Genomic DNA, 25,921 nt, shown 5'->3' on the forward strand with positions numbered 1-25,921 from the left:
AATTTGTATGAGGGAATCATCTTAAAAGTTGTCTTAATGTTTTGCCATGCTGTTCGTGGTCAGCCGGTCTCTTAAACTCTTGCTTTTAGTCAATAAAGTCAAGTATTTCTTTTGCACTTCCTTTGGCGCCAAACAGTAGGTAATAAAACGTTTTCCAACACTAGATGGAGAAACTATTTTACCCAAAAAATGTATCCATACCATCCATCCAGCTATACAAAAACATAAAAAGGATTTTTCGTGGAGAATTGACGAAGTTTAATTTATTCTTAATATTTAAAAGCTTCATTTGTTTCAAAAAAGTTAATAAATAGCTAAAAAGATAAAAATTTTAAATGCAGAAAAAGTAACAGTGGGTTAACAGAGGACAGTCGCTAGTTCGGTTTTAACAGTGTCGCTAACTTGACGGACATTTCGACCCACTATTATATTAACAGAACTAGCAAAATGTGCTATCGATAAGCGATAACAGTGGCATTTTGCCCGTATTTTTACCCTTATTTCACCCAGTATTTTGTCATCACGATGGACAGTCTACGCAACAGCAACAACTACAACAACAACGGTGAATTGTGATTTTTGTGATACTGTGCTGATGCGTGGAAAAAAACTAATTCGAGTGGTATAAACGGCAAGCGTAATGGTTTTTGCGAAAAACGCAACCGAGTGTCCAAAACAGATAACTATGAATTGATCTAAAAGTTGCATAAGTCGCTATTGCACGCGCCCCGTGCCCGCGCTCCCGTTTTCTACATTTTTGTCGCAGTCGCAGTTTCCAGAAAACGAAAACCACACCACACACACACACACAGACACATAAACACCACTCACACACACACACACAAAAACACGCATACAAACATAGAAGGAGAGCAGCCAGCCACATACATTTGGGAAAATTTTGTGTAAAAGCAGTCAATAACGAATGTTTATGTCAATTTTTGTCAAACAAATGTGTTACCCGCTCCTTCCCGCATCATCCCGCACCGTAATCCCCAAGCCATCAGAAGCAGCCACACTAACAAAGAAAAGGCAGCGCTCCTCTTCTTCTTCAACATCATCATCATCATCGTACAGTTCCTACAACTAGTGAGCGAGAAAGAGAGAGAGCGAGAGCGAGCGCGGGTGATTGAAAGAGCGAGAGAGAGAGTGACAACGAGTGAGTAAGTGAGTGAGGGACGGAAATCTGGAATTGTGCGCAATAAAGAGGCTAGCACGTGAAATTCCCCATAAACGGCAACACCAAACACACAAATCACAATGAGTCTCATGGCCACGGCAATGCCCGCAGGCGGCTCCTCATCCTCCTCCAGCACATCCGCCCCAACAGCCGCTGTATCCACGTCCGCATCATCATCTTTAGCCGCCGGCACCTCTGGCTCGTCTAATGCGACGCCGGGCAACAGTTTGCCATTTGAGAAGGATAAAATCTGGTACTTCACCACGGATCAGCTTCTCAACTCGCCCAGTCGCCGTTGCGGCATTAAGGTCGATGATGAATTGCAATACCGCCAGATGACCGCCTACCTGATTCAGGAGATGGGCCAGCGACTGCAAGTCTCTCAATTGTGCATCAACACGGCCATTGTGTATATGCATCGGTTTTATGCGTTCCACTCGTTCACCCACTTCCATCGTAATTCCATGGCATCGGCCAGTCTCTTTCTGGCCGCCAAGGTGGAGGAGCAACCCCGCAAGCTAGAGCATGTGATTCGGGCGGCTAATAAATGTCTACCACCTACGACCGACCAGAACTATGCGGATCTGGCCCAGGAACTGGTGTTCAATGAGAATGTCCTGTTGCAGACACTCGGATTCGATGTGGCCATCGATCATCCGCATACGCATGTAGTGCGCACCTGTCAGCTGGTCAAAGGTAGGCACAATCTGCCCCACTCTCCCCCAATCCAATTACAGAGTAATCTCATCATCTGTATGTGTGATATGTATTTTAGCATGCAAGGATCTGGCGCAGACATCCTACTTTTTGGCCTCGAACAGGTAAGGAGTCTTAACCCCCAATGGGTGGACTGCTCCCCACTGCATCCCATGAAGCTTCACAATCCAATCCAATCCATCCTCATTTTGTCCTGCTTTTTTGGCTGGTAACCTCAAGCGTTTGTCTATCCCAAGGAGTCGCTGAGGCGATGTGACATGATTGTTCCTGCTTAGCAAAAGAAAAGTCAATCTACCTATTATTTACCTAGATCGATCTCTTTTCTACCTGCCAGCTTGGAAGACCTAGCGTCTTCCAAGAAGAGCTCATAAACAAAAAAAAGATGCAGTTTCCTCCTGCGGCGCGTTAAAGTAGTAAAAATTCACGCACATTTTTGTTTACTCTCTCTCTCTCTCTCTCTCTATGGGTTTTTACATTTCTAATGGACCGTAAATCCCCTGATCGAATCGAAGTTATTCTAGAGACACTCCACCACTGCGGCATAGACAAACGCTTTGAATATGTTGATATCCATATTACCATGATTTTAATCCTTTAATTGCTTCATTTGGATAGCCTCCATCTGACCTCGATGTGCCTGCAATATAGACCAACTGTTGTCGCCTGCTTCTGCATTTACTTGGCCTGCAAATGGTCTCGCTGGGAGATTCCACAGTCGACCGAGGGAAAACATTGGTTCTACTATGTGGACAAGAGTGTATCGCTGGATCTGTTGAAACAATTGACCGATGAGTTTATATCCATCTATGAAAAGAGTCCGGCACGCTTGAAATCGAAGCTAAATTCCATTAAGGCCATAGCCCAGGGAGCCAGCAATCGGACATCGTCGAATAGCAAGGATAACAAGCCAAAAGAAGATTGGAAAATTGGTGAGATGATCAAGGGTTATCATTCCAACATAGAGCTAGCCAATGGCAATGATAGTCGCGGTGAACGGGATCGAGATCGAGATAGAGAACGTGACCGAGAACGGGAACAAAGAGAACAGCAATCGCTGCTGCCGCCTCCATCAATGGTGCCACAACAGCGACGACCCGATGGCAGTCATCAACGTTCATCGTCCGTGGGTGTACCAGGTAGCGGCGGCTCTTCCTCCTCCTCCTCCTCATCATCATCATCATCATCTTCTAATCACAAGTTGCCAAATTATGCGGGCGGTCTGCCGCCCGAGGCCCACCCAGGTAAGTACTGATAGAATTGAAATCTGTCCTGGAGAGCTTGAGCTAAATGTTTTTCCTCTTGTTTGTAGCAGATCACAAGTCAAAGGCTGGCTATAACAACCGCCTGCCCTCAAGCCATCAGCGGAGTAGTAGCGGTAGTTTAGGCTCTTCCACCAGTGGCGGCGGCGGCGGAGGCAGTGGGAGTAGTAGCAGCAGCCAAAGAGGTAGCTCCTCCTCCGCTTCGTCGTCGTCATCATCGAGCCAGCAGCAGCAGCAGCAAGGGCGGCCATCAATGCCCATGGATTATCACAAATCCTCACGGGGTATGCCTTCAGTGGGTGGTCCAGGTGTGGGAATTCCATCGCATGGTACTCACAAGATGCCCTCAATAAACAAGCCGCAATCACAACAGCAGCAGGCACCTTCTACCCATCCATCTGCCTCCAATTCATCATCATCATCGTCCTCGGCGAATATATCCTCCAAGGAAAAGTCGCAGAGTAGTAAAATGTATCCGCAAGCACCGCCACCTCCCTATAGTAGTAATAATGCCCAAAATAATCCATTAATGTCGCGTGGAGGATATCCAGGCGGCAGCAATGGTGGAACACAACCGGCTCCTCAATCGGCTGGTGGCTATAGTGGTGGCCATCGCAGCAAATCCGGCTCCTCCGTCCACAGTATGCCGCCGTTTGAGCAGCAACTGCCCTATTCCCAGAGCCAGGGCTATAATCATCTGCAGCAACAGCCGCCGCAGCAGCAGCTATCGACGCAGTTGCCCGTGGACGCATCCTCAGCCAATCAATCGAAGAACTCCAACTCCTTATTCAGTCCCGAATGGAATGACATTAAAAAGGAGTTTCCATACAGCCACAATGGGCTCCTACCTCCGCCGGCATTACCGGCGCCGGCACCGCCTGGCCACGATTACAACAAGCTGAACAATCACAATCCACGGGACAAAGAAAGCCCCAAAAAGGAGCGTCTCACGCCAACCAAAAAGGATAAGCATCGTCCAACGATGCCTTCAATGGGCGGGGGCACCAGTGGAGGAGCAAGTGGAACTTCTTCAGTCAAGCCTATGCTCCCGCCACACAAGATTAAGCCTCCCCATGGCAGTGACATGCTTCCCAATACCACACTCGATCCGACTGGTGGCAATCCCAGCCTGAAGCGGGCCAACGATGGCCAGTACGGGATCAATAAGATAGACGATGTCGATGCCATGGCCATGTCGCGTGAGAAAATGCGCAAAATGGACAGTGCATCCGGTTATCCGGGAGGTTATGATGACAAGCACCAGGCCACACCGCTGAGTATGTCGAATGGCATTGAAACGACTCCGGATTTAGTGCGTAGTCTGCTCAAGGAGTCACTCTGTACATCGAATCCATCGCTTCTGAAACCCGACGCACTCACGATGCCTGGCCTGAAGCCACCGGCTGAGCTGCTCGAACCGATGCCACCCACAACAGTCGCCGTCAAGAAGGAACCGATGGCTGTGAATCCAAATCTTTCATCAGCCTCCACTGTTCCTGCCGCACCAATGGATATTGTTGCGCTTACCAAGCTCACCAGCAGCGGAGGCGCGGGCATTGGCGTCGGGGGTGACATCAAAGACGAGAGCGCCAGCAAGTCAGAGAAGAAGAAAAAGAAGGATAAGCATAAACACAAGGAGAAGGACAAGTCCAAGGACAAATCGGAGAAGGAGGAGCGCAAGAAACACAAAAAGGATAAGCAAAAGGACCGAAGTAGTAGTAGCAGCAGTAAAGACACCTCATTGCCCAACGATTCACTCAAGCTGGTGATCAAAACGAACACGGCGTCCACAGCGAATCCGAATGGCAGTATGCAGGTGCAAGCTCCTCCTGCCATGGCAGCTGCTCCTCCCCTTAAGCTAAAGATAAGCAAAAACAAGGTGGAACCGAACAATTATTCGACAGCAGCCGGTTTGCCCACCAGCAGCAGTAGCTCCTATGCTGATCATGTCCGCGGCACGTCATCCTCCTCTTCCGATAGAGGTGGCAATCATTCGGCCATTGCCTCATATCTAACCATTAGTGGGGCAGTAAGCAACACAAACACCTCCTCCTCCGGCACCAGCACAAGTAGCAGCAGCAGCAGCAAGAGGAAACACAGTGATCGAGATCGGGACAAGGAGAGCAAAAAGAGTAAAAGTCAAGATTATTCTAAATACAATGGAGCTGGCGGCGGCGCTGGTGGCGTTTATAATACCTTAGGCGGTGCTGGCGCCGCACCACATGCTGCTGCTACCTCCTCCTCCTCAACTGGAGCCTCATCCCTGCAAATGATGGCCCCAGGCAATATGGTTAATCCAAATTCATCAGCAGCTAGTGGCATCGGCATGGGCCTGGCTCCGCCGACTGCTTTGCCCGTCTACAACAAGAAGTAGTAGGCCCACACATACACGCCCCAAACCCACGTTTTTTTTTTTAATCTATAACAAAAATAGATATATATATATATACGATATAGCTGTTAGAATTTGTTGGAGAGATGCATTAGTAAACTAAGTTATTATTGATTCATTTGGATTAAGCAAAACAGAGAGAAACCGGAACAGCAGCAATTTTTTGAAATAGATAAACGATAAATGATCGATTGATTCATTGATTAGTCTCCTTAAATTACTAACAAAACGAAACAAAAAACCACTCAACAAAAACAACAACAACTAAGATGTAAAAGAGGAAGGGAAAGAAAGATAAAGTAACATCTGTACAGCATTAATTAATTTATAATTATAAAACTATATATATACGATACCCCCCCCTCTACATATATACATACAGATACAGATAGATATATGTGTGTGTATATATATATATATATATATATATATATATGATGTATCAAACATAGTTGTAAACCAATTGTTGGCTTAAGTGGGCATTCAAATCGTTAGAAAGATAATGAATACCAATATCAGACAAATTCAACCAGGCAAAACCTAGGCACTACACTCGTCTCAGATTAGAGAGTAACTACGCATCATAATGGCCGTCTAGCATTTAAGTTAGCAAATCATCTAACACACACACACACACACATCTATAAAAATCCCAATGGGATCTGCTGTATATAGTTCACACACAACGGATAAATATATATATAATACGTATATTATATATAGAACCAACTTCCGCTTAGCAAATTACGGCCCCCCAACAAAACTAAATGCAAATCAAGAAAATATTCTAATTACCACACAAATTAATTAACAAACAAACACACTCAAACACACACACACCTATATAAAGCCAGCGCTTTAATTCAAAATTATTGACGCCAAAAGAAATTACGAAAAGAAAAGAAAACGAAATAATTAACAACAACAACAAATTGCATATTAAATTATTTAAGTTCTTAGTATAGAAAACCTGTTGCTACTAAGAGAGTCGTCCAAAAAAAAAAAAACAAAAACAAAAACACAAAAAATGGAAAGCAAACTAAATTTGGTTACACCGAGTTTTCAAATACCCTTGCTAAACCACAATATTGTAGTGATCCTTTTCATGAGATATAGTAGTTCGATCCCAAATCGATCGAAACAGTCGTTTATTAGGCAGAAAAAGAGACGACGACTTAACGATGTAATAGTCCGAATTTATGCAGCCAGTCAAACCAACTGAAATCCACTGTAAAAACAAAAAACATGCCCCCTCCCCGTCCTCCTGCTGCCACACCCAACCACCCCCCTGCAAGGATATTTACATAAACAAAAAAAAAAAAAAAAAACTACAGCTAAATGCAACAAAATTAAACATTTAGTTAGCCAAGTTAATTTTTTTTCTTTTTTTTTTTAATTTAATTGTAGTTTTTTCCCTTTGCCCCACACACCTACAACCCCAAATGTCTCCCCCTCTTCCCCGCCGCCCCAAAAAAAGCAAAATAATTCTTAATTGTGTGTTTTTTTTTATCAATATGGAAATATATATGAATATATATATATATATTTTTAGTGTAAAGAAAATTGTTTCTGCGAAAGCGAGCGAGACGGAAGATAAAGTCATATCTTAAAACTTTTGTCGTAGCTTTCATTTGTTTTAATATATATTATTAATTACATTGCATCGCCGATAAAAACACAACACAAGCAAAAATACAAACAAACAAGAAAAAATCTAAACAAATTATTAAAAAGAAAACAAAAACAAAACACTTCAAAAAAGAAAATGAAATTAATAAAATGAAAAAAGAAAAATACAAACAAAACGAAAACAAAATACCTAAAAATTGTTGTGCAAAGTAAAAACAAAAAAAAAAAGGCAAATAGCAAACACAAAACAAAAATGATGAACAGAATGCGAAAGTTGGATAAGAAAATGTTTAACGAAATATTATTTAAATGCAAGCAAAACTAAGCTAAAGATTATATATGCATATATATATGCATATGTATATATATATATGTGTGTATGTGTATGTATATAAACACAAAAGTTATATAGACAACTAAGTAACAAACAACAACAAAAGAAAATTCTATTCAAAAACAAAAAAAAAAGAAAGAAAACTAAAGCAAATAACAAAAAAAAAAACAAAAAACGAAAGGAATATGAAATTTTATGTAATTTTTGACTAAAAGCGAAAATGTTGAAGCGTGTTTTTTCCAACACTTATTCGTATATTCGATTTCTAAGGTTATTGCATTAAGCTGCAAGCAAAAAACAACAACAAAAACCCCCCAAACAATCCTCCCCTTATCCCCAATGAAACCCCCCAAAATATACATACATATGTAGCTCTATACTATCCACACTTGAACACACACACATACGTCTAGACACACCCACTCACTCATCCGCCCCCACACACAAACACACACAGACAGACATTCATGTAATTAAATATAAGTTTTCAAAGAAAATCCAAAAAACCCAATGGCGAATCCAACGATCCGATTCTCGTTTTCTTTACTCCTATTGCGGGTAAAAAAAAAAAAACAACAAAAAAACCACACATATTTTTTTTTTTTAGAAAATTTTCTATATTCATTTTCCTATACATATATATTTGATTCCTTCCTACCCTACCCTATTCCTCCTTATTATTATCCCATATTCCCTTTCCCCCCCACCAAAAAAATACAAAATCAAACACAGAAAACCTTTTTATATTTTAAGTTTTGTACATAAAAACACACATATACATACATACATACATACAATTTAAGTATGCATAATACAACAACAAGAAAAACCTAATTTGTCCTTAAGGATTCGTGGTGGTTACGTGCAAAGTTTTCGGGTTTCATTGGAATTGGCTGTGTTTCGAAAATGAATTCACTCGAAAATTTTGAAATGTTTCCACGATGAATTAAAAATGCGACAAATCGATTTCAACAAACAAACAAAAACCGGACAACAAACAAAATGAGAAAAATCTACAAAAAAAGAAAAAAAAAACAAAAAAAAAACGTAAAAATAAACAAACAAAAAAATCAGAAAAAAAAATTCAAAATAATTGAACTGTGTTTTCTTCTTTGTTTCTCGATATTTATTTATTAATTGACTGGAACTGGAACTATGGTAAGTCGGGTATATGCTCCCGAATCCATTCCAAGTAACTGGTAATGCGGGTAAAGACAGCCGGAAAACCAACTTCACAGCCCATGGAAGTGCCGAATGAGGTGGTGCCAATTAGATAGCTTGAATTGCCATCCCTGTAGACGAGCGGACCACCGGAGTCGCCATGGCAAGTGGACTTGCCACTGCTGGTGCTCATGCAGATCATTTTCTCGGAGACGGCGCCACTCCAATACATGCGACACAGGATGTGGGGCATCACCGGCATGGCCACATACCGCAGGACGGGTGAAACCGAATCCGAGCTATCGCTATCACGTCCCCAACCCGAGGCATATGCAGTTTGCTGTTCGTACAGGGAGTACGAACCATTCACTAGCCTTGGCAAAATGGCCGCTCTTATGGTCTGCGAGTAGGCAATCAATCTGGGCAGCTTTATCAAGGAGATGTCATTGGTCACAGTGCTCTTGGTCCAATTGGCATGGACAATGATGCCCGATTGATCCACGATGAAATGCCGCTGGCCAGGCTCAGTCACATCACTGATATTGGTGGCGCCCAGATAAACGTGAACCGACTCTGCCCCGTCCAGGCAATGCGCCGCCGTAACGATCCAACGATGTGAGATCAGAGTGCCACCGCACCAGGTGGTCGATGAATTGCCAAAGGATACATTCAATCCAGCCTGATAGGGAAATTGGCCAACTTCAGCCAGATTGCCATTGGTAATGCGAGCATTATTATCATCGCCATTGACCATTAGGAGGGGATAAGAGGCCAAGGCCAATAGGAACACTAAAAACGACTTCATGCTGAGTAGTAAATTGAATAAAGACCAAATCAAAATCGAATTCAACATTTATACAGAACTTAGAAAAACGTATCTTATCTAGGTCCTTGACCATCAAATAGATTGTTGTTAATATCATATATGTATGTATGTAATTCACATGTTTGGGATTACACCCAACTTGAGTTAAGATTTGTCAAATGTGCACATTATAAGGATGAATCACGCGACCCTGAAATTCCAAAACAATCGAGTAAGACAAAGGCCATAGTGTGGATCAGACAGATATATGTAGGTATGGCATATATACTAGAGAGTAGAGCATTTAAAATCTTAATTACCGAACCAATACAAACAATTTCTCGCTAAATAAGCACTTTAAATGATAAGAGACACAAGACAAATGAACACTCTTAGAAAATCGCATGATATATATAGGTACATATGTTTATTCTGACTGTTGTAACGAAGTGACTTAATTTCCTATATTTATTTTTGTTTTAGGAAGTATATCACACACGGATTTACGGAGGAAAGTCTTTAATCGCAGAGAAATCATAGCGAAATGGCATTTTGGGAACACCCTAACATCTAGCATCTGAAATGAGTCCTTATCAAAAGTAACTGAAGAGCGAAACATATGTATTTCTTAAACAAATACAATATTCAAGTGGCGTTGAGATTTCTTCTAATGATAATCCCTCCAATTGGGCATTATATACCCATTGTGACGACGGCAACGAAAATGGCCAATCGATATGCCCCATTCAAAAATAAAATCTCCATCGAGTGGCTTAGCCGCCTTAGTGGTATAATATATGGTCTACCATCAACATGCTATTCGCTTCCCTGATAATTGCTCTGACGATAGGCCTAACTCAGTCGCGACCCAATGATGAACTGGTTTCGCAAGGTCGCATAGCTGGAGGGACGGTGGCCACCGAGAGTCAATTTCCACATCAAGTGGGTCTCAGCATTGAGGAGGAGAACAATTTATTCAGTTGGTGTGGCGGCAGTTTAATATCCGAACAATATGTCCTAACCGCTGCCCATTGTGTGGAGGAGTAAGTAATTCTAAAGCTTCCAAATTGGTTCCACATTGATTTTTCAGTTTTTCGCCCCAACAGAGCCATAGCCATTGTGTACTACTTGGGGGGAGTGCAACGTCTGGCGCCCCAGCAACTAATGAAATCGCTTGATCCGAGCATACAACTGCATCCCGATTGGAATCCAAAAACTCTGGAGAACGATATAGCCCTGCTGAAGCTGCCACAACCGGCCATTCTCAGTGGTTGCATAAAGCCCATCAAATTGCCCGCAATCGCCTCAAGTTATGCCAGCTATGACTATAAGATGGCCACTACCTCGGGATGGGGTCGCATTAACGATGGTTAGCTCCTTTCATTGCCAATACAAAATCATTTTCAGAGTCATATCATTTTATCCTTTCCACACAGTGTCCACAGCGATATCGAATGAACTGCGCTATGTGGTGCGGTATGTGGAGTCAAATGAGGATTGCCTATATACCTATGCCAATGTGAGACCCACCAATATCTGCATGGATACAACTGGTGGACAATCCACCTGCACTGGTGACTCCGGAGGTCCTCTAACATATTTCGATCATACTCAGAACGCTGAAATCCTAATTGGCATCACGTCATATGGAAAGAAATCTGGTTGCACTCAGGGATATCCATCGGTTTTTACTCGTGTCACCGCCTACTTGGATTGGATTGCCGCGGTCAGCGGTGTAGGCCATTCCCAGTCATAGGGTCCCCAAATTGTAGAGATACCGAACAAAATATGATTCAAAAAGATATTCGTAAATTCATTTCAAATTCAATTCACTTTCATTTATAACCATGACAGAAATACTAATTTACCGCAGGCGAGAGCATACATATCCTTATGTCAAGAATGAGCAGGTCTCCTTTTTGGCATTTAAAAAGGATTTATGTAAAAAGTATAAAAAAATAATACACATTTTTGTTGAAATCGGTTGGAAATACAAATACAACAAGCAACTAGGCCAAACATTTAATAATATACATCTTAAAAATCTGCAAAACTTAAAGCATTTTAGTTTTTGTTTTTTGTACAAATATCACAAAAATTATTTCACAGTTTAATCAATTTACGTGATACTTTCGAACATGCCATTTGCATTTGAAAATATATTTATGGAAATAAAAGGGAATGGAAATAGAGCACTTTTTCATGATCTCGAAAATGTCGGCCTGTGTTATTACCCTTCGATTTTCGAAAAAAAATCATGATGTAAATCAAGATGTTTTGAAATATTGGCTATATTTTAGTTTTTAAGGTTTAAATGCAAACTTACAGAAAATTAAGAAATTATGAAAATCGGCAAAAGAATCCAGAATTATAAAGTTAAAGGTTTTCAAGAATTTGTGAAGCTTAACACAAAAAAGGCGATGTAAGTAAATTTGAAAAATTCAAATTTATTAACTTTATCAAGTTAAAATTTGTGTCTGCTTAGAATTAAATTATGCTAAAATGTCTATATCTTAGTTCTATCTTAAAAAAATAATTACTCCAAAACTAACTACTGTTAGCGCGACACTTTCATGAACTATTCGGATGTCCTTTGACCACATTGTAAAACTTGTTCTTCGATTCCGAGTGACACAAATGGCTCCGGGAATGTCCTGAATGGCTGAAGAAGATGTATTGTTTCATTAGTAAACAAAAGCGACTGGATCCGGTTTTCTACGATACGAAAGGAAAAATTTAGTAAGAAGGAACTTGCTATACATTTTTCGAATGACATTCCAGGACCTGGCGATATCAATCGATGGTAAAAAAAACATCCTATTGGTCCTTAAAATGACTGAGTTATGAGCAGCTTTTTGTATTTTGGACTAGTTATTTTTTCCAAGACCCAAATTGAATCAGAGGGCTGAAAAAACTGCAGAAAACTAAAAAATCCTTGATATCTCAGCTCTCCGCAGGACTATCGCCATGTCCTTTCAACCAACTTTAGTCCTTGATGGTACGTATCTTTTGACATCACTTTAATCAGGATCCTTTAAAGGACTCTCGAGATATTTGCCATTTTTCTTTAAACAGAAATGTCCTTTTATCTCAGCTTCTCGAAGGACAATCCAGGATTTCTTAGTGTCAGTCGATGCGGGTCATCAAGGACTATCATCTGACAAAAGGACCTCCTGATCGTCCTCGAAATGGCCTAGCTATAAGGACATTTGTTGTTTTTTGCGACTTTTTTGCCATTTTTTGAGCAACCCCCTTAAAAAAATTCGAGTAAGATTTTTGAGAGGATATTGAAATTCCTTAAATGTAGACTGATAGTTTTGATCATGGAGGACCAGAAAAAGTATGTCCTGACGAAATCGATCAATGTCCTGCGCTGATATGGTCTTGAGAAAATTATACTTTTTTGGCTTTTCAGCTCTAAAATCCGTAAAACCTTTGGAGGACGAAAGGACATGGTTTCCTAGGATGTCCTTCATGATATCTATCGATTGAGATCTGAAAAAGTTGGGGTCATCTAAGGATGCAGGACATGAAATTTTCTGAAAGGGTCCTTTTTATCAACTATCCGAAGGATATTACAGGACCTGTGATACCCACTCGATGCGGCTGAAGACGGAATTTCATCTGGCAAAAGGACATCGCCATTATCCTTTAAATAGCCGAGTTATGACTAATTTTCTATTTTTTGGACTTGTAATTTTTAGCTTAAAAATGTATACAATTTATGTAGCATACTTTTGGAATGAATACATAATTACTGTTTTACAATTATTTGAAAATGTGTAACGGACTCTTGGGCATTTGAATTTTTGAATTCAACTGGCAGTTGGATTTTTTGAATTTCGAGGGCAGCGAAATTTGAAGTTTAAGCGACGAAATTTGCTCTGGAGAAAATATGAAATACCAGGCCAACAGAATTACTTAGTAGGTGGCTGGTTTAAAATTATTTTTAAATGCTTAACGGACTTTTGGGCATTTGAATTTTTGAATTCAACTGGCAGTTGGATTTTTTGAATTTAGCGGGCAACGACTTTTGAAGATTGAACGAAAAAAAGTCCGTTACAATTTAAAAATGGTTTTAAACCAGCCACCTACTAAGTAATTCTGTTGGCCTGGTATTTCATATTTTCTCCAGAGCAAATTTCGTCGTTTAAACTTCAAATTTCGTTGCCCGCTAAATTCAAATAATCCAACTGAAAGTTGAATTCAAAAATTTAAATGCCCAAAAGTCCGTTACACATTTTTAAAAATTTTTAAACCAGCCACCTACTAAGTAATTCTGTTGGCCTGGTATTTCATATTTTCTCCAGAGCAAATTTCGTCGCTTAAACTTCAAATCTCTCTGCCCGCGAAATTCAAAAAATCCAACTGACAGTTGAATTCAAAAATTCAAATGCCCAAAAGTCCGTTACCCATTTAAAAATAATTTTAAATCAGCCACCTACTAAGTAATTCTGTTGGCCTGGTATTTCATATTTTCTCCAGAGCAAATTTCGTCGCTTAAACTTCAAATCTCTCTGCCCGCGAAATTCAAAAAATCCAACTGCCAGTTGAATTCAAAAATTCAAATGCCCAAAAGTCCGTTACCCATTTAAAAATAATTTTAAACCAGCCACCTACTAAGTAATTCTGTTGGCCTGGTATTTCATATTTTCTCCAGAGCAAATTTCGTCGCTTAAACTTCAAATCTCTCTGCCCGCGAAATTCAAAAAATCCAACTGCCAGTTGAATTCAAAAATTCAAATGCCCAAAAGTCCGTTACCCATTTAAAAATAATTTTAAACCAGCCACCTACTAAGTAATTCTGTTGGCCTGGTATTTCATATTTTCTCCAGAGCAAATTTCGTCGCTTAAACTTCAAATCTCTCTGCCCGCGAAATTCAAAAAATCCAACTGACAGTTGAATTCAAAAATTCAAATGCCCAAAAGTCCGTTAAGCATTTAAAAATAATTTTAAACCAGCCACCTACTAAGTAATTCTGTTGGCCTGGTATTTCATATTTTCTCCAGAGCAAATTTCGTCGCTTAAACTTCAAATTTCGCTGCCCTCGAAATTCAAAAAATCCAACTGCCAGTTGAATTCAAAAATTCAAATGCCCAAGAGTCCGTTACACATTTTCAAATAATTGTAAAACAGTAATTATGTATTCATTCCAAAAGTATGCTACATAAATTGTATACATTTTTAAGCTAAAAATTACAAGTCCAAAAAATAGAAAATTAGTCATAACTCGGCTATTTAAAGGATAATGGCGATGTCCTTTTGCCAGATGAAATTCCGTCTTCAGCCGCATCGAGTGGGTATCACAGGTCCTGTAATATCCTTCGGATAGTTGATAAAAAGGACCCTTTCAGAAAATTTCATGTCCTGCATCCTTAGATGACCCCAACTTTTTCAGATCTCAATCGATAGATATCATGAAGGACATCCTAGGAAACCATGTCCTTTCGTCCTCCAAAAGGTTTTTCGGATTTTAGAGCTGAAAAGCCAAAAAAGTATAATTTTCTCAAGACCATATCAGCGCAGGACATTGATCGATTTCGTCAGTACATACTTTTTCTGGTCCTCCATGATCAAAACTATCAGTCTACATTTAAGGAATTTCAATATCCTTTCAAAAATCTTACTCGAATTTTTTTAAGGGGGTTACTCAAAAAATGGCAAAAAAGTCGCAAAAAACAACAAATGTCCTTATAGCTAGGCCATTTCGAGGACGATCAGGAGGTCCTTTTGTCAGATGATAGTCCTTGATGACCCGCATCAACTGACACTAAGAAATCCTGGATTGCCCTTCGAGAAGCTGAGATAAAAGGACATTTCTGTTTAAAGAAAAATGGCAAATATCTCGAGAGTCCTTTAAAGGATCCTGATTAAAGTGATGTCAAAAGATTCGTACCATCAAGGACTAAAGTTGGTTGAAAGGACATGGCGATAGTCCTGCGGAGAGCTGAGATATCAAGGATTTTTTAGTTTTTTGCAGTTTTTTCAGCCCTCTGATTCAATTTGGGTCTTGGAAAAAATAACTAGTCCAAAATACAAAAAGGTGCTCATAACTCAGTCATTTTAAGGACCAATAGGATGTTTTTTTACCATGCGCATCGATTGATATCGCCAGGTCCTGGAATGTCATTCGAAAAATTTATAGCAAGTTCCTTTTTATTAAATTTTTCCTTTCGTGTCGTAGAAAACTGGATCCAGTCGCTTTTGTTTACTAATGAAACAATACATCTTCTTCAGCCATTCAAGACATTCCCGGAGCCATTTGTGTCACTCGAAATCGACGAACAAGTTTTACAATGCGGTCAAAGGACATCCGAATAGTTCATGAAAGTTCCGCGCCAACAGACATTTTAGCATAATTTATTTCTAAACAGACACAAATTTTAGCTTGATAAAATCAATAAATTTGAATTTTTCAAATTAACCTACATCGACTTTTTGTTTGCAAATTCTTGAAAACATTGGGAAGTTACGATTACTCTTACGATTTTCAAAATGACGTAATTTTTTGTTAGCAAAACTTTAGAGCTAAATTTTATGCCACCATGTGAAAATGAGGTAGATTAAATTGAAGCATTTTTAAATCGGTTGCGAATTGGCCAAAATACAGTCTGAGATATATACATATATAATGTGACCAAAAAATCTGAAAAAGACTTAACTTTACGGCATGAAATAAATTTGCGCAGATCCGACTAATAAATTAATTTTTAAAATTGTCAAATTGGGAATTCAACTTACGTTTACTAACACTGTGTTGACATTTGATTAGTGTTGGAAACCAAATGAAGTGATTGAAGAGTTGCCGCCTAGTTTGAAAACAAAAATTGAAATTGGCAATTGACACGCAAGTTTTCTAATTTCTGCGATAACTTTATTTGTTTTATTTCTTTTATTATTATCTTTATATTTTTACCAAATTCAACATTTTGTTGCTTCACTAGGTGAAGGACTTCTCAATTTCAATTTCATTCTTTCAGCAACCATGGCGAAGGAAATTCATTATGCCTAAGATCTACCATTAAATATATATACATATGTGTATATATATTTTAATACATATGTATAGGATGCATGTACAAAATGATAATCACTAAAATACAACAATTTATTTCACAGTATTTCTGTTCTTTTTCGACATCTGCTCTTGACTAGTGGGGGTAAGGAGGATGAGGAAGTATTTGCTACTATGATATCTGACAGCATTGCGCCTTTCTAGCCATTGTCTGGCTGTTATCCCAATGTGTCTGCAAATATATAGATGAGAGGCATGATTGAGTGATGGCTGGAAATCGTGGCTTTTAAGATAATTATGTATGAAATTAAAATTCTACAATAGGTTGTTATCATATATATATATATATACATCTGTTTATATATATATATATACGTATATATTTTTTAATGCACATATGTTTGTTTTAATGCCATTAATTACAAAAATAAAGTGACCACGGATCTTATAGATGATTATTCAATTGTTGCTGCATATGAAATAAGAAAGAAACAAAAAGAGAAGAAAAGAAACCAAAAGTGATTTGAAAAATAAAACTCAAAATACAATACTACAAATTAAATTTATAAGCAAAAACATCGTTAAATATTGATTCTCAATGATTTTGCAGAGTGGAACATAAAAAGCGGTAGCACTTATTTTAAGTTAACAAATTTCCAAAAATTCCGATAAGATTACAACCTTTTCCATTAATGGCAAAATCAAATACGCAATCTGTGTTTTTTATTTTGTTTTTTGCCCGAAAGAACCAATTATAGTTATCATCATCTTTTCCATTTATTTTTTGTTTATGATTATTTCGGTTTTTGGATCTAGATTTTTTGTTCGATTATATGTATAACTTTATTAGCATGTAATTAAAGTAAACGGAAAAGGAAATATACCCAAAGTTGAAAAACTTTAGCAAATTTGTTCCTTGTATCATCATCAACATCGTCATCAACATCATCATCATCAACAACAACACATTGCATTATGTATATATTAGATTCTTTGTTTTTGTTTTTTTTTTTTCTGTGTGTGGTTTTTATGTTATTATTACGTATGTATTTTTGTATTAGATATTATTTTGTATAATTGATTGCTTTTCAAATTGATTAGGCTAAAACGAGATTGAAACTGGTGTGTATAATAATAACTGTGTGTAGTAGAATTTGTTCTGTTTCCGTATCTCTTAATCTCTGGATTTCTCTTACTGCGTTCATTATGTTCATTTCATCGTTTAATCGTTTCTGTTTGGCTTTTAGTGTACTACTTTATAATTTTATTCTCATAATTATTATTTATGCTGATGCGCACAAAGTGGAATGCGTTCGGGCGGGGGGTTTTCTCGGTTTAAAAGTGCTAAAGTGCAATTTTGTTTATTTGTTTTTGGAAGTTAGTTTACCCATTTACTGATTATGTCCTGCAAGTGAGAAGAGCAAAGTAAGTGTAAGGAAATTCTATTAGCGGTCGTTGGATAATTACATGAAAATATACGCACACACACACACACACACGCACAGGCGTACACACACTAGTGCTGTTACACTCACCTTTACGTCGTCCATTTCATCGTCTGATGACGAGTGTGAAAGTCCATTGTAGGTCTTAAAGGTGACATTCTTCATGAAAGATTTGAGTAAACTTGCACTTAGCTGGCCAAACTTGTAAGGCACCACAGGATCGTAGTCGCCATGCGCCTGGAAGATCTATAAATTTCAAAATTTTTAATAAATATATTCTTACTAATGAGTAGAACTAATTAACAGCAACAAAAGGCAATTAAAACTTACCGGCACATCGTCGCTGTTTACTTTGGCCCCCGGGAATTGCTTGTGCAGCGGAAGCCAACAGGATAGAGCCACCACGCCGGCCAGCGGCTGATCGTACGTTAGCGCCGAATACAATGCCAATGCTCCACCCTGGGAGAAGCCACCAATCACAATCCGATTGGCTGGTATACCCGCGCTCACCTCCTTCTGGATCATACCGTGAACATTGTCTCGTGCTGCCTGTATGCCCGGCTCATCCTCTGGCCCAGAGATGTCCAAAGTCTTCAGATCGAACCACGAGGGCATGCGGAAGCCAGCATTTAAGGAAACGGGCTGTGTGGGCGCCGTGGGGCAAATGACCTTCATGAATGGCGGCCTAATGGCTGCCAATGCACTGCTCCAACCATGTCTACAGAATTGGGAGGAGAGAAACCAAAGTTAAAGGGTAACAACTAGCTTTATAGCCATATGGACTAATCCTTGACGGAAACCTACCCAGTGTCGCCCAGGCCATGCATGAAAATCAACTGAGGGAGAAAGAATTAGAAGAATTTCAGCAATTTACTTGCAATTGTCATCCCTGTTAACCCCAGCAACTTACCGTTGCCGTCTGCTTGACCGTGGCCTCGATAATGACCGGTGCTGACATGTTGTCGTTTTCTTCTTTAATTTGTTTAGCCTCTTTCCAACTATGCCGCCAGGTGACAGGTACAGATTGTTATTGCTCGGTCTTCCTAGTTGAACGAAAAAGGGAAAATGCTTGTTAATTCTCACTTACGTGGCGTGTGTGTCTGTGTTTGTTATGTCATTTTAAAATTAGTAATATTGATTATTTTAGGTACGTCCGCCACCTTTCCTGCTTCCCTGCCCCACCGAATTATCATTAGCCGGCATGTGTTCTAACTTTAATTTAGGCTCGCTCAAAACAGTTTTTATTGTTCATTAATATTGAATACCTTGTTTAACTTTATATTTACCGAATAGCTGTAGTTTGTTTTTCTATTAATTTTGTTTAAAGACTACGACTAAAACATCGGTGTTTGGCAACGCTGCGAGCATGTCTCTCTCTCCACCTCTCTGGACATTAATCGAACGGACAGTGCTGCCAGAGCATCCGATGGAAAATTTTCGATAATGACAGGTTGTCGATTGTGTGCGATAAGTTATCGAATTAGATACGAGGGCTTTTTCAAACAGTTGTTCTCACGTTACTTTATAAAAGACAATATTTTTTGTAAACCATCCTACATTTTAATGTAGGACAAATTAAAATTCTTTTATTGAGAAATATATTTAATTATTATAAAAAAATGTTCGTGTGGACACGTCGTTGTTTTTTCAATTTTATGCCTTAAACTGCTCCAACAGTTGGCTCAAAAGCTCCACTATCTTAGCCTTCTGTCCTTTATTGTTAGAGCTATCGTTTCCCTGCTCACCGGCATTGTCACTTCCAGGGCGGCTTTGTTCGCTGGAGTCGCCTTGCTCACCGGAATTATCGTTTCCAGGTTTTCCTTGTTCACCGGAGTTGCTGTTTCCTGGCTTTCCTTGTTCACCTTGTTCATCGGATTCGTTGTTTCCAGGACGGCCTTGCTCTCCAGAATCGCTGTTTCCTGGTTTTTCTTGCTCGCCAGAGTTATTTCCAGGGCGGCCTTGCTCGCCAGAGTTGTTGTTTCCAGGACGGCCTTGCTCGCCAGAGTTGTTTCCAGGACGGCCTTGCTCGCCAGAGTTGTTTCCAGGACGGCCTTGCTCGCCAGAGTTGTTGTTTCCAGGACGGCCTTGCTCAACAGAGTTGTTCTTTCCATGCTTGCCTTGTTTACCAAACTTTTTGTTTCCAGGCTTTCCCTGTTCACCAGAGTTGCTGTTTCCAGGCTTTCCCTGTTCACCGGAGTTGCTGTTTCCAGGCTTTCCCTGTTCACCAGAGTTGTTGTTTCCAGGCTTTCCCTGTTCACCAGAGTTGTTGTTTCCAGGCTTTCCTTGTTGACCGTCACCAGACTCGCTGTTTCCAGGTTTGCCTTGGTCACCAGACTCGCTGTTTCCTGGCTTTCCTTGTTCACCAGATTCGCTGTTTCCTGGCTTTCCTTGTTCACCAGAGTTGCTGTTTCCTGGCTTTCCTTGTTGACCGTCACCAGACTCGCTGTTTCCAGGCTTTCCTTGTTCACCAGAGTTGCTGTTTCCTGGCTTTCCTTGTTCACCAGATTCGCTGTTTCCTGGCTTTCCCTGTTCACCAGAGTTGCTATTTCCAGGCTTTCCCTGTTCACCAGAGTTGCTGTTTCCAGGCTTTCCCTGTTCACCAGAGTTGCTATTTCCAGGCTTTCCTTGTTCACCAGAGTTGCTGTTTCCAGGCTTTCCTTGTTCACCAGATTCGCTGTTTCCTGGCTTTCCCTGTTCACCAGAGTTGCTGTTTCCAGGCTTTCCTTGTTCACCAGATTCGCTGTTTCCTGGCTTTCCTTGTTCACCAGAGTTGCTGTTTCCAGGCTTTCCCTGTTCACCAGAGTTGCTATTTCCAGGCTTTCCTTGTTCACCAGAGTTGCTGTTTCCAGGCTTTCCCTGTTCACCAGAGTTGCTGTTTCCAGGCTTTCCTTCATCATCAGATTCGTTATTTCCAGGACCTTGCTCATTGGAATCGTTATTTTCTGGAATCTCTACCTCGTCAGAGTCCTTGTCGTCTTTTCCTGGGCGTCCTTGTTCGGAATTATTGTTGTCCAATTGTGGACGTTCTTGATTGGAAGCACTGCCATGATCCCAACGTCCACCCAGTTCCTTGGGATCCAAATAGATGTCAATATGAATTAAAGGATGCGATTCATCAGCCTCTTTCTTGGAGCCTTGCGGTCTGGCTAAGGCGACAACCAACAAAGTGGCAAAAATAGCTAAAGTTATGCTTTTCATTTTCGTTTGTTTGCTTCAGATACAACTGATGCCGAAGAAGTCTTCGCCCGACACTTTTATAGGTAACCAATGATTGATAGCACGCCCCACACGACTGATAAACTGATAATGCTTTGATTTATGGGTAAACCATCTTGAAAGTCCCACAGTTAGGATGGTCAGTGAATTTGATCGTAATTGAATCTAATCAAACATTCTACTTCCCATTAGTGTGTAAGTATCTAATCAGGCAGACGAGCTACTTAACGCCTCTGAAGGATTTTCCCAGACCCATAGGATGACTAACAAACTCGCGACATTCGGTAGCCTGAACATTGTTTATCTTTTGCCTCTTTACCAGACATTTCATTTATTTGTTTTTCAAAATTAATTGTTATAAAAAAGTGATTAAGTGTCCCAATATGTATTATAGATATACATACATACATATGTATATAGAAACATATGTATCTATATTCGATCTTAATTTGCTTTAAGAGCATAGAATTGTTTAATATCTAACCCTTGACTATAAATATTTTTTATGTTTCCGTACTTGGAATAAATGAAAATAGTCTTATCTTAACAATTACTAAACTACGTAGAAGTAAACCCTTTATTGGCGTTGAAGTGAAGAATTGCCCAATCAGATTTTGTGTGGTATTTCCACTCTTGACACAATTGTTTTTAACATTTTAAGCACCTAATTTAGTAAAAATATTTACTTCTGAAATCCAAGAAAAAGTTTTGGAAACAAGTAAACCAGAATCTAGTAAATTTAAATTTTATAATCTATCTTTTCGATCTTGGAGAAAAATAATGCAATTTAGAAATGAGTTACAATTTTTTAAAAACAATAATTATTATGTTTGATTTTCATTTCATTAATTATACATAACTATTTATGATTTATATCATTTTAATGAAAAATATTACTATTAATATTAACTATTATTTAGATATATTTTTTCTGATACATTTTTAGATTTGCCAACCTTATAAAGCATTTTCAATCCCATAAAAAATATAAATTCTTCATCAACATCAAAGAGTGAGTCAAAAACTATTTGAATATCAGACCAAACAGTTTGGGGCAATCCGAAATGACTAGAGTTAATATATTTTTACTCTCAGAGCAGTTTAACATTAATAAAGAATGATACTTAAGACTTTTGGATTTAAAAAAAAAAACTAGTTTTAATATTTGCAATTTAATTCAAAAAAGAACATTGTTATAGTTTTTTATATAATATTTATGTTGGTTAGGTCTTAACTACGTAGAAATCAACGGTGGAAATGGATTCTGCTTGGATACAACCAATTTGTTGTGGACATGAGACATATAGCCTTTGATCTTGCCTTCGTAAATTAGATTCGCTACGATGCAGTGCGTCTCATCGAGTGATATATCTGTGACACCTACGAATCGCAGGGCCGTTAGGAAGTCATCCATGTCCAGCTGATGCGTCTGGCGTATGACGAATACCTTCTTGAACAGATTCCGGTAGACAATAAACTTAAGTTTCTCTACAAGTAAATAAATGCCGCTGCGGATGAGGACGAGTTCTTGCTCGCGGACAATCTCATCGAATTTGTTTACGTTGCCAGCTTTTAAGGCCAGGGCAAGATCATGGAAAAGCAATAGATCGTATCGTTGCAGCAGGGATTTGCGAGGCAGATAGCCGAGAAGCATTTTTACTGGCACCAAATAGATGAGAATCAAACGTTTATTGCTGGTGAAACGTTCCGGGCAATGGGAGAAGGCATATGCCAGATCATCGACAGCCTGACGATAGTTGGAATCAAACATGGCCCGCCGCCCAACAAAGTATTTATATGTGATTTGCTCTGGCAATGGAAAGGTGTCCTTCAATGAGCAGTTCTCTATGGCCCGGATGAGGGGCTTACACAGATGCAGTTTGTTGATGCGAAAATAAATTTTAAACAGCTGATTCACCAGATTCATCATGCCCTGGCGCTTTGTGTCCTCTTCGGAGGCGCGGCCATCCGCGGCACAGACGCGAAAACAAGCCATCATGCAGTCGGCTGCCTTCTCCAGTATATGGCCAGGTGTAAAGCCGCGGCAATGCTTTTCACAAGCCTGGGCCAAGTACCGCAGATCTAGGCATACGCGGTACATCAACGGAAGGCACCAGTTCTCGTCCCTCAACTGTTGCAGAAGCTTCACCACGGCCGAACAACACGCCGCCTGCTGTGTGTAGGCATCCATATAGTTGGGTGGCTCCTGGGCGAGATTATAAAGCACCTTTAGATGCGCACTAACAGCCTCATCCATTGATGTTCTCTATGAATTGGATGGGAATGGAAGATAATGCAATTATCACTGAGTGAATCGTCCACAAGACCAGTTTACCTTCAGCATACGCTCCACCAATTTCTCCGGCTGGGCAATGTAGAGATTGTGGTTCTGCACGTGGATGTCACGCAAGGACAGAAATGTGGCCAAATTGTCACCATCGTCATCCTCCGCTGCTCTTAAAACGCCGGACAAATAGTTATTTACGCTTCCAAACATTTTTGGATAAATCTCTGAATGTTTTGCCGGCAAACAATGTTTTCTAGTATTTCTGCAGTGTGACCAGCCTCTCTGACATAATCCAGGGCTGCAGTGTCGAATCAGTTTGCGCCATTTTTAAAATTATTTCATTTTATTTGAAAGCAATTAAAAAAGGAATTCCAACTCTAATTTCTTCGCCAACATGAAGAAATGCCCTTCATAAAAGACATTAGAAATTTACTAATAACTCGTTTATAAGGATTGTATTATCATTTTTTAAGCATTGGTGAGTTTTTGTTGTAGTTAACGCAAATCATTCAACCAAGTGCCGCTCTGAAGCGAGGTTTAAGTTTTCTAACGGTCACTCCAAAAATGATTTATCCCACGAAAAAAGAAAAAACTAAAACTACTCTACCCAATGAAATTGAAAATATAAACACAAGTTTCTAAATTTAAATCATGTATAAGTATGTAAACGAAATACTGTCACCACAAATTTGTTTGTCGTTTGTAGCCAAATTTACACAAATCTTTCGTATTTTAGCAATTCAACAGAGAAAAAATACAACACACCATTACGAGAAGAAGCCGAAGAAGAAGTCACTTAGGGACAATGTCAACTCCCAATTTGTTACTAAGCAATGGCACAAGTATTCCAATGGTGGGCCTGGGGACATGGCGTGTAAGTATTATTAAGTAATCGCATTGCCATCTCATGGCCAGTGTCAGGGTCAAGAGAAAAGCTCTGTTGGCCATTGTGGAGCTTTGAAAGCACAGTTTTTGCTTTATTTCAGAGCTCACCGGAGGTGGTCACACAGGCTGTCAAGGATGCCATAGATATAGGATATCGTCATTTCGACTGTGCCTACATATATGGCAATGAGGCACAAGTGGGTGCAGCAATTCGGGACAAAATTGAAGAGAAAGTGGTGACACGGTAAGCTTTAAAATTCCCAAATTGGTTCAGAATGAATTGAACATTACCATTTTAGTGAAAAATTGTTTATTACGAGTAAATTGTGGAACACATTTCACAAACCAGAAATGGTACGATCTGCCTGTAAGGAAAGCTTGCGAAATCTTGGCCTCAACTATCTAGATCTCTATTTAATGCATTGGCCCATGGCCTATAAATCTGGTGAAAGTCTATATCCAACATGCCCGGATACTGGCAAAGCTGCCTTCGAGGACATCGACTATGTGGACACCTGGAAGGCCATGGAGGAATTGGTCGATGCTGGCCTCTGTCGTGGGATTGGTGTCTCCAACTTCAATGCACAGCAAATCAATCGATTGCTTGACGTGGCCAAAATAAAGCCGGTTATTCTTCAAATCGAATGCCATCCGTATTTGCAGCAAAAGCCACTTATCACCCTGTGCTATGACAATGACATAACTGTGACTGCCTACAGTTCCCTTGGCTCGGGACACACACCGTACGAGAAGCCCGGCTCTTATCCGTTACTCAAGAATCCGGTTATCCTTGCCATTGCCGAGAAATACAATCGAACTCCGGCACAAATATTATTGCGATATCAAACTCAAATGGGCATTGTTGTCATCCCACGATCGGTTAGCAAGCAGCATATGTATGACAATTTCATAACGATCTGGGATTTCGGTCTAACCATTGATGATCTCGCGGCAATTGATGATTTAGACTGCAAGGGACGTTTTATGACCATGAAGGCGTACGTATAGTAGAAGGGAAATAGTCTTTTGGGCAAATTATAAGTATATTTTCTCTTCCCAAAACAGGGCCTATGGACATCCCCATCATCCCTTTGATATAAATCGCCGGGAGACAGCTCAGGATTAGAGTTCAATGGATGATTCTATTTATAAGAATGTGTACTTGTATTCATATATTCTAAAAATAAATGTGACAGTTGTCTAATGTTGTAATGGACAAAATATGTCATAACTATATTTTTTACAATTGTGGTTCTAAAATTTAAAGATTATAATTTAACTTTTATACTAATATTCAATAGAAATTGTTTAAAGACCTTAAGTTTACAAGTCGTTTTAGTCAATTATTAGGCGAAATTTTAAAGTTGTCTCGTTTTTTGACTATATTCAAAGCTAAGAATATTAATTTTTAATTGAAGCTAAAAAGTGGTATATTTGGAAACAAGATAGGAAGATTTAAACGATCCTGTCATGTGATAGGTATTCCATATTCGAGACAAACCAAAGTTACCTTTGAATTTTATTATTATTCCAAGCGAATAAGTAGTTTCCAGTGGGCTTTGATATATTAGTCAGCTTACTTTTAAAGAATTCAA

The 25,921-nt window shown here is 39.5% G+C and overlaps 7 protein-coding genes across 11 annotated transcripts; 3 read left to right on the forward strand and 4 right to left on the reverse strand.

The window, feature by feature from the left end:
• The first annotated feature begins 565 nt into the window (after window positions 1-565).
• On the forward strand, window positions 566-6,883 carry LOC6639495 (cyclin-T). Of its 2 annotated transcripts, none has more exons than XM_023181698.2 (4): window positions 566-1,876; window positions 1,956-2,001; window positions 2,513-3,138; window positions 3,207-6,883. In XM_023181698.2, exons 1-4 carry the CDS (start codon window positions 1,261-1,263, stop codon window positions 5,528-5,530), a joined length of 3,612 nt encoding a protein of 1,203 aa, XP_023037466.1. In that variant the 5' UTR covers window positions 566-1,260; the 3' UTR covers window positions 5,531-6,883. The 2 variants fall into 2 exon arrangements, with proteins under 2 accessions (XP_023037466.1, XP_002061775.1); XM_002061739.4 differs by having other exon boundaries at window positions 3,210-6,883.
• A 1,721-nt stretch (window positions 6,884-8,604) lies between these two features.
• On the reverse strand, window positions 8,605-9,500 carry LOC6639494 (serine protease 3). The gene has a single exon (XM_002061738.4). It carries the CDS (start codon window positions 9,475-9,477, stop codon window positions 8,665-8,667), a length of 813 nt encoding a protein of 270 aa, XP_002061774.3. The 5' UTR covers window positions 9,478-9,500; the 3' UTR covers window positions 8,605-8,664.
• Window positions 9,489-11,520, forward strand: LOC6639493 (brachyurin). Of its 3 annotated transcripts, none has more exons than XM_023179219.2 (4): window positions 9,489-9,894; window positions 9,961-10,520; window positions 10,584-10,846; window positions 10,914-11,520. In XM_023179219.2, exons 2-4 carry the CDS (start codon window positions 10,291-10,293, stop codon window positions 11,231-11,233), a joined length of 813 nt encoding a protein of 270 aa, XP_023034987.1. In that variant the 5' UTR covers window positions 9,489-9,894; window positions 9,961-10,290; the 3' UTR covers window positions 11,234-11,520. The 3 variants fall into 3 exon arrangements, with proteins under 3 accessions (XP_023034987.1, XP_002061773.1, XP_023034990.1); XM_002061737.3 differs by having other exon boundaries at window positions 9,489-9,751; XM_023179222.2 differs by having other exon boundaries at window positions 9,489-9,747.
• Window positions 11,521-16,555: 5,035 nt separating this feature from the next.
• LOC6639492 (acyl-protein thioesterase 1) lies at window positions 16,556-19,311 on the reverse strand. 2 transcript variants are annotated; one of them, XM_015179085.3, is made up of 7 exons: window positions 19,225-19,311; window positions 18,849-18,981; window positions 18,743-18,774; window positions 18,269-18,656; window positions 18,029-18,184; window positions 17,881-17,898; window positions 16,556-16,725 (listed from the first exon to the last, which is right to left on the reverse strand). In XM_015179085.3, exons 2-7 carry the CDS (start codon window positions 18,894-18,896, stop codon window positions 16,666-16,668), a joined length of 702 nt encoding a protein of 233 aa, XP_015034571.1. In that variant the 5' UTR covers window positions 18,897-18,981; window positions 19,225-19,311; the 3' UTR covers window positions 16,556-16,665. The 2 variants fall into 2 exon arrangements, with proteins under 2 accessions (XP_015034571.1, XP_002061772.2); XM_002061736.4 differs by lacking the exon at window positions 16,556-16,725 and adding an exon at window positions 16,914-16,962.
• Window positions 19,312-19,566: 255 nt separating this feature from the next.
• On the reverse strand, window positions 19,567-20,923 carry LOC111519746 (nestin-like). The gene is made up of 2 exons (XM_023181590.2): window positions 19,990-20,923; window positions 19,567-19,896 (listed from the first exon to the last, which is right to left on the reverse strand). The coding sequence occupies exons 1-2, from the start codon at window positions 20,863-20,865 to the stop codon at window positions 19,633-19,635; spliced, it is 1,140 nt and encodes a 379-aa protein (XP_023037358.1). The 5' UTR covers window positions 20,866-20,923; the 3' UTR covers window positions 19,567-19,632.
• Window positions 20,924-22,336: 1,413 nt separating this feature from the next.
• Window positions 22,337-23,710, reverse strand: LOC6639188 (PCI domain-containing protein 2 homolog). Its single transcript, XM_002061734.4, has 2 exons — window positions 23,490-23,710; window positions 22,337-23,420 (listed from the first exon to the last, which is right to left on the reverse strand). The coding sequence occupies exons 1-2, from the start codon at window positions 23,649-23,651 to the stop codon at window positions 22,389-22,391; spliced, it is 1,194 nt and encodes a 397-aa protein (XP_002061770.1). The 5' UTR covers window positions 23,652-23,710; the 3' UTR covers window positions 22,337-22,388.
• A 380-nt stretch (window positions 23,711-24,090) lies between these two features.
• Window positions 24,091-25,562, forward strand: LOC6639187 (1,5-anhydro-D-fructose reductase). The gene is made up of 4 exons (XM_002061733.4): window positions 24,091-24,315; window positions 24,428-24,570; window positions 24,626-25,324; window positions 25,392-25,562. The coding sequence occupies exons 1-4, from the start codon at window positions 24,247-24,249 to the stop codon at window positions 25,450-25,452; spliced, it is 972 nt and encodes a 323-aa protein (XP_002061769.1). The 5' UTR covers window positions 24,091-24,246; the 3' UTR covers window positions 25,453-25,562.
• Window positions 25,563-25,921: the final 359 nt, after the last annotated feature.

This window comes from Drosophila willistoni (assembly GCF_018902025.1).
Source record: "Drosophila willistoni isolate 14030-0811.24 chromosome XR unlocalized genomic scaffold, UCI_dwil_1.1 Seg144, whole genome shotgun sequence".
Lineage (NCBI taxonomy): Eukaryota > Metazoa > Arthropoda > Insecta > Diptera > Drosophilidae > Drosophila > Drosophila willistoni.

Excerpts from the sequence above, each read along its gene's own strand:
- LOC6639495 (XM_023181698.2), top strand. The coding sequence starts at position 1,261 with ATGAGTCTCATGGCCACGGCAATGCCCGCAGGCGGCTCCTCATCCTCC. Across the intron at positions 1,877-1,955 it reads CACCTGTCAGCTGGTCAAAG|CATGCAAGGATCTGGCGCAG; the intron begins GTAGGCACAATC and ends TATGTATTTTAG. Across the intron at positions 3,139-3,206 it reads GCCGCCCGAGGCCCACCCAG|CAGATCACAAGTCAAAGGCT; the intron begins GTAAGTACTGAT and ends TCTTGTTTGTAG.
- LOC6639494 (XM_002061738.4), bottom strand. The coding sequence starts at position 9,477 with ATGAAGTCGTTTTTAGTGTTCCTATTGGCCTTGGCCTCTTATCCCCTC.
- LOC6639493 (XM_023179219.2), top strand. The coding sequence starts at position 10,291 with ATGCTATTCGCTTCCCTGATAATTGCTCTGACGATAGGCCTAACTCAG. Across the intron at positions 10,521-10,583 it reads GCTGCCCATTGTGTGGAGGA|AGCCATAGCCATTGTGTACT; the intron begins GTAAGTAATTCT and ends TCGCCCCAACAG. Across the intron at positions 10,847-10,913 it reads ATGGGGTCGCATTAACGATG|TGTCCACAGCGATATCGAAT; the intron begins GTTAGCTCCTTT and ends CTTTCCACACAG.
- LOC6639492 (XM_015179085.3), bottom strand. The coding sequence starts at position 18,896 with ATGTCAGCACCGGTCATTATCGAGGCCACGGTCAAGCAGACGGCAACG. Across the intron at positions 18,657-18,742 it reads CATGGCCTGGGCGACACTGG|ACATGGTTGGAGCAGTGCAT; the intron begins GTAGGTTTCCGT and ends CCAATTCTGTAG. Across the intron at positions 18,185-18,268 it reads TAAACAGCGACGATGTGCCG|ATCTTCCAGGCGCATGGCGA; the intron begins GTAAGTTTTAAT and ends TGAAATTTATAG.
- LOC111519746 (XM_023181590.2), bottom strand. The coding sequence starts at position 20,865 with ATGAGCAAGGTCCTGGAAATAACGAATCTGATGATGAAGGAAAGCCTG. Across the intron at positions 19,897-19,989 it reads CAACAACTCTGGCGAGCAAG|GCCGCCCTGGAAATAACTCT; the intron begins GCCGTCCTGGAA and ends CTGGCGAGCAAG.
- LOC6639188 (XM_002061734.4), bottom strand. The coding sequence starts at position 23,651 with ATGTTTGGAAGCGTAAATAACTATTTGTCCGGCGTTTTAAGAGCAGCG. Across the intron at positions 23,421-23,489 it reads TGGTGGAGCGTATGCTGAAG|AGAACATCAATGGATGAGGC; the intron begins GTAAACTGGTCT and ends TCCAATTCATAG.
- LOC6639187 (XM_002061733.4), top strand. The coding sequence starts at position 24,247 with ATGTCAACTCCCAATTTGTTACTAAGCAATGGCACAAGTATTCCAATG. Across the intron at positions 24,316-24,427 it reads TGGGCCTGGGGACATGGCGT|AGCTCACCGGAGGTGGTCAC; the intron begins GTAAGTATTATT and ends GCTTTATTTCAG. Across the intron at positions 24,571-24,625 it reads GAAGAGAAAGTGGTGACACG|TGAAAAATTGTTTATTACGA; the intron begins GTAAGCTTTAAA and ends TTACCATTTTAG.